Source organism: Epargyreus clarus, unplaced genomic scaffold (genome assembly GCF_041222505.1).
Source record: "Epargyreus clarus isolate Ecla_fem2 unplaced genomic scaffold, WU_Ecla_fem_2.2 ptg000013l, whole genome shotgun sequence".
NCBI lineage: Eukaryota > Metazoa > Arthropoda > Insecta > Lepidoptera > Hesperiidae > Epargyreus > Epargyreus clarus.
In genome coordinates this window covers 4,253,001-4,258,751 of record NW_027332221.1, presented here as the reverse complement: position 1 = coordinate 4,258,751, position 5,751 = coordinate 4,253,001, and the positions used below count along the sequence as shown (strand labels likewise).

The window sequence follows — 5,751 nt, the reverse complement described above, 5'->3', positions numbered from 1 at the left end:
AATTGACTTGGTGCGTAAAAAACGTGTAATTGAATGAACTATCATGTGTACTAAGGAGCAAGCCTTAAATATACTCGAAGATCTTGCATTATTATTAAAAAGAACACAAATAAACTTGAGAAAATGTTCCAAACAACGGCTTACGCGTGGTTATTTACAATCGCGTATAGAATGTTTAGAAGAATACTGGAGCAAGTTTCGGCAGGCACATAATGATCTTATTGCCTGCACTGATCGCGGACAGCGCGCAAAAGTGCCATACTTTGTAAACGAGGAGTTTTTTATTCATGAAGATTTATATTTGTGTTTGATGGGTGACCTTAAGGATCTGTTAAATGCAAACCAACCGACCACGTCCGATGCATTTAATAGCCAGAACTCTTCACAGAATGATTCTCAAGCACAAGTGAGGCTTCCCCGCATACAAATACCTATCTTCTCCGGTAACTACGAAGAGTGGCCGACGTTTAAAGATTTATATACATCTTTGGTACATGATAGCACCACATTATCCGACGTACAAAAACTGCACTATTTAAAAACTAATATCACAGGCGAGGCTGCATCTTTGTTGAAACATGTGCAAGTTACTAGTGCAAATTACAAACAAGCTTGGGAGACTTTGTGCCACAGATACGGCAATAAACGTTTAATAGTAAATGCGTTACTGAAGAGGCTTTTTGGACAGAAGAAGTGCACCAACCAGTCATCATCTCAGCTAAAATCCTTACTAGACACTACGACTGAAATAATAAATAGTCTAAAAAATTTAAATGTGAACACCGACTCCTGGGATCCTTTAATAATATTTCTGGTGGTTCAGAAGTTGGACCCGGAGTCACATAAAGAGTGGGAACAAGCTGCATACCATATAAGGTCGGAAGAATTATCTACATTAGATGAATTAAAATCGTTTTTGGAATTAAAATTTAGAACACTTGAGCTGGTGACACCGATCATGAACACGAAGGTCTCCAAGGAACGAGTATTGCATGTTTCTGTTCAAAAGACGTGTATTATATGTAAAGGGGCACATACACTTTGTCATTGCGGCGAATTTAATAAGATGAACGTTACGGAGCGGAGTAATTGTGTTAAGAAAAACAAACTCTGCTTTAACTGCTTGGCAGCGGGACATGCTGTATTCAAACGTAAAGTTCCTATGTCATGTCATATTTGCAAGAGACGTCATCATACACTTCTCCATCAACCAAAAATCAAGGACTCGTCGACATCTATAGTAGAACGCATGCAACCGACGACGTCAACTCAAGCAGATGTAGAAGTCAACCGGGTACAGACGATGACAGCTTCATATCATGACGCCGAGCATTCCGCATTGCTAGCCACCGCAGTAGTGATACTAAAAAATGAGCAGGGTCACACAACTATTTTAAAGGCCCTCATAGACTCAGGATCTCAAGCCTGTTTTATTAGTGAGAAAGCGACTCAAATCTTGAAACTTAATAGAAAACCTGTTAATGTACTCGTCTCTGGCATGGAGTCATTGAAGGTACACGTGAAGCATGAAGTCAATGTTCAAGTTTTATCACGATGGGAACCAAAATTCAACTTACCTGTCCGAGCCTACGTGATGTCCAAACGCTTAACAACAAATTTACCTCCTAATGCCCGAGTGATGAATATGTGGCCGCACTTGAAGAACATCAATCTGGCAGATTCAAATTTTTATGAACCTGGATCCATTGATCTGCTTCTTGGTGTTGATGAATACGCAGCTATTATACAGCAAGGTCTAATCAAAGGTCCACCAGGAACACCATGCGCACAAAAAACAAGCCTGGGTTGGATCGTAATGGGAGGAATTAACATGAAGGTTAATAATATACAAATGTCCTTGATGTCCATGAAACAAGAGATAAATATAGAAGAATTATTGAAAAGCTTTTGGGAAGTTGATACCGATACAAATAGAAAACATACACAAACAGAAAAAACATGCGAAGAGATATATGAGCAAACACACAAGCGAAACACAGAAGGAAGGTATACCATTTAATACAAAGGAACCAAAATCACCTGAAGGAAAAACAAGAGATATAGCACTAAGAAGATTTATACAATTAGAAAAAAAGCTAAATCAAAATACAGAATTAAAAAAGGAATACAAAAAGGTTATAGAAGAATACAAGGAACTTAAACATATCGAGGAAATACCTGAAAGAGAAATAGAAAATAAATCGGTGTACTTACCTCATCACGCGGTGATCCGAAGCGACAAAGAAACCACGAAGACTCGCGTTGTTTTTGACGCCTCCTGCAAGGGTGTCAATGGCATCTCATTAAATGACGAGCTGTTGTTAGGTCCAGTTCTTCAAGATGACCTCAGAAGTTTGCTGATCAGATGGCGTATTCATGCCGTTTGCTTTGTCTCCGATGTTGAGAAGATGTACAGAATGATCTTGGTAGACAAAGCCGACACAGACTACCAAAGAATTTTGTGGAGGAATGACCCAGCAGATTGCATTCAAGATTACAGGTTGTTGACAGTTACTTTTGGAACAGCTTCAGCTCCCTATCTCGCTGTCAAGACACTGATGCAACAAGCAAAAGATGAAGGTGGTAGGTATCCCGAAGCCGCAAGAATTCTGCGTGAAGATTTTTACGTTGATGACGTCATGTCCGGCTGTGCTGATATAGAACAGGCTATACAAGTTAGTCAAGATTTGAAAGACCTGTTACATCGTGGTGGCTTTAAACTGAAAAAATGGTCATCAAATAATCAAAGGTTTATGGAGTCGATAAATCCAAGCGAAAGATCATCCAATGCTCACCTAGAATTGAAGGTCGATGAAACTGTGAAGGCTCTCGGTATTCAATGGAATTTAGGAACCGACCAATTCGAATATAATTTGAGCTTACCTTCAGTTGAAAACGCAATCACTAAGCGAAGCATCTTGTCCGACATTCAAAAACTTTTTGACCCGCTAGGTTGGATCTCACCATGCATTGTATTGACTAAAATCCTCATCCAACAGCTTTGGCTTGAAAAGGTTGATTGGGATGAACCATTGAGTGATGCACTTACCGACAAATGGAAATCGATACGATCAGATCTCGAGAATGTCAATGGTATTCATGTCGACCGATGGATGGGTACTACGAGTTCAGATAAAGACTCCATTGAAATCCATGGCTTCAGTGACGCCTCCATTCAAGCCTACTCAGCTGTGGTGTATTGTCGCGTCAAGAGGCCAGATGGATCAGTTAAGACATCCCTCGTTGCATCGAGAACGAGAGTTGCACCACTGAAAACTATCTCATTGCCCAGACTTGAACTGTGTGGAGCGTTGCTACTGTCACAACTGCTTAAACAAGTTCAACAAGCACTTCGAGTGCCGTCATCTCAGATCTTTGCCTGGACTGATTCATCAATTGTTATTTCATGGCTGTTCGGAGATCCTGGAAAATGGAAGCCATTCGTGGCAAATCGCGTCGTGGAAATTACAACGAACCTGAATAATAGTCAGTGGCATCACGTTCAATCACATGACAATCCTGCGGATATAGCATCTAGAGGCATGTTGATAGAAAACTTAAAGAAGTGCGATCTGTGGTGGAATGGGCCAAAATGGTTAACTGCAGAGAAGATACAGTTCACAAGACCAAACGTATTACCAACAGATATTGAAAGAAAAAAAGATAAAATACAAGCTTTGAAGATAACTAAAGAACATGTGGGAAAATTAAACTTACAGACCGAAAATTTTAATACGCTTAGAGAACTATTACGAACAATTTCACTTTGCAAAAGATTTTTGAATTTTAGAAAATTAAAAGAAAACATAAATAGTAATTTCACGACTGAAGAATTAGAAGAAGCATTAAAAATTTGTATTAAATCAGCACAAGAAGAAGACTTCAGAGAAGATAGCGAAAATTTAAGAAAAAAAGGTCATGTTAAAATGTCCAGTAGAATTAAAGCATTAGATCCCTATTTAGACAAAGATGGTATACTTAAGGTGGGCGGACGTCTTAGAAACTCATCCTTAAGCGATGAAAATAAACATCCAATAATTCTAGGAAGAACTAGTAAACTGACCGGCCTCATAATTGCTGAAGCGCATCAGAAGACCCTACACGGCGGTTTTCAACTAATGATGACATATTTAAAGTCTAAATATTGGATACTCGGAGCCAAATCATTAGTCAAACAATTCGTCCATCGTTGCTTGATTTGTGCTAAACACAATGCCAAACAGAAAACTCAAATCATGGGAGACTTACCATCCGTGCGCGTGACTCCAGCTCGACCCTTTCTCAACTCTGGCGTGGATTTCGCTGGTCCTTTTGACGTCCTAATGAGTAAAGGCAGAGGAGCCAAGACTAGCAAATCATATATCGCAATATTTGTATGTATGTCCACGAAGGCCATACATTTAGAACTAGTTGGCGATTTAACCGCAGCCGCATTTATAGGCGCCTTTAAGAGATTTTGTGCCCGCAGAGGTAAATGTTCTAATTTGTGGAGTGACCAGGGTAGAAATTTCATTGGGGCTAATAAAGAACTCTGGAACGCTTGGAAAGATGCCAGTCTAGAATTTGACGGAGAAATTGCTGATTTATTAGCCAACGACGGGACCCAGTGGCACTTCATTCCTGCATACTCACCAAATTTCGGAGGACTCTGGGAGGCGGGTGTCAAGTCCATGAAGTACCATCTGAAAAGAATTCTTACCACACATTTGACATTCGAAGAAATGTCCACGTTGCTCTGTGAGATAGAAGCCTGCTTAAATTCACGGCCGTTATGCCCCATAGACAATGACACACTTAATCCGTTGACGCCAGGCCATTTTTTAATCGGAGAAGCTCCAGTCGTTGTACCAAGTCCAGATTTAAGAGACATCAAATTAAGTAACCTCACACGATGGCAGTACACGCTAAAACTTAGGAATGATTTTTGGAGCAGATGGCAAGCAGAGTATTTAACGCGACTTCAACAGAGACCAAAATGGCTTAAGCGCGTAGAAGAATTTAAACTGGGCGATATAGTTCTCATTAAACAAGATAATATGCCTCCGGGAAAATGGTCTTTAGGACGTGTAACAGAGAAACATCCCGGCCCAGACGGCGTAACACGCGTTTACAGTGTAAAAAGCGGTGATACTATAACGAGGCGCTGTATATCCAAACTTTGTGCTCTGCCTATCGATACCGCTATTAATTAAATGCCTATTTTTATTGTTCATGCATGCTACGTCCGTAAAGCGACGTATTTTTCTTTTCTAAATTCAATGTATGTAATTACTTTAAAATACTCTTTGTTTAATTACTTACAATATTAAAGGACTCGTGTAGTCCTTTGGTGGGCGGTTATGTTAAATCAATTATGCATAATTTGTTTGTTTGTAAAATCAGTCGCAATTAAACACTTACCTGAGACGCACGCCTTTTAAATATCTCTTCCTGCATCTTATTTTAAATTGAACCTTACGCAATTAACACACACTTTGTCTCTAACCGAGACCTCCCTGAATTTAACTACTAAGGGTCTGGGTCTGCTTTCTGTGGGAAGTCCTAAACGATGGCACCGGCTTATGATGCTTGTTGAGAAATCAGACAACTTCAACTTATCCAATACCAGATTAGTGGCAACGACAGTAGGAGCTTCGTTCTTCTCTTCGGGTACACCATGGAACAGTACCATTTTTCGCCTGCTCCTTATATCCAGGCGCTCCATTTGCCGAGCTACAAACTTGATCTGCTTCTGCAAAGTCCAAAGCAGAC

General features: G+C 40.0%; 1 protein-coding gene across 1 annotated transcript; it reads left to right on the top strand.

The window, feature by feature from the left end:
- The first annotated feature begins 310 nt into the window (after positions 1-310).
- On the top strand, positions 311-5,192 carry LOC140746733 (uncharacterized). The gene is made up of 2 exons (XM_073078832.1): positions 311-1,837; positions 1,953-5,192. The coding sequence occupies exons 1-2, from the start codon at positions 311-313 to the stop codon at positions 5,190-5,192; spliced, it is 4,767 nt and encodes a 1,588-aa protein (XP_072934933.1).
- Positions 5,193-5,751: the final 559 nt, after the last annotated feature.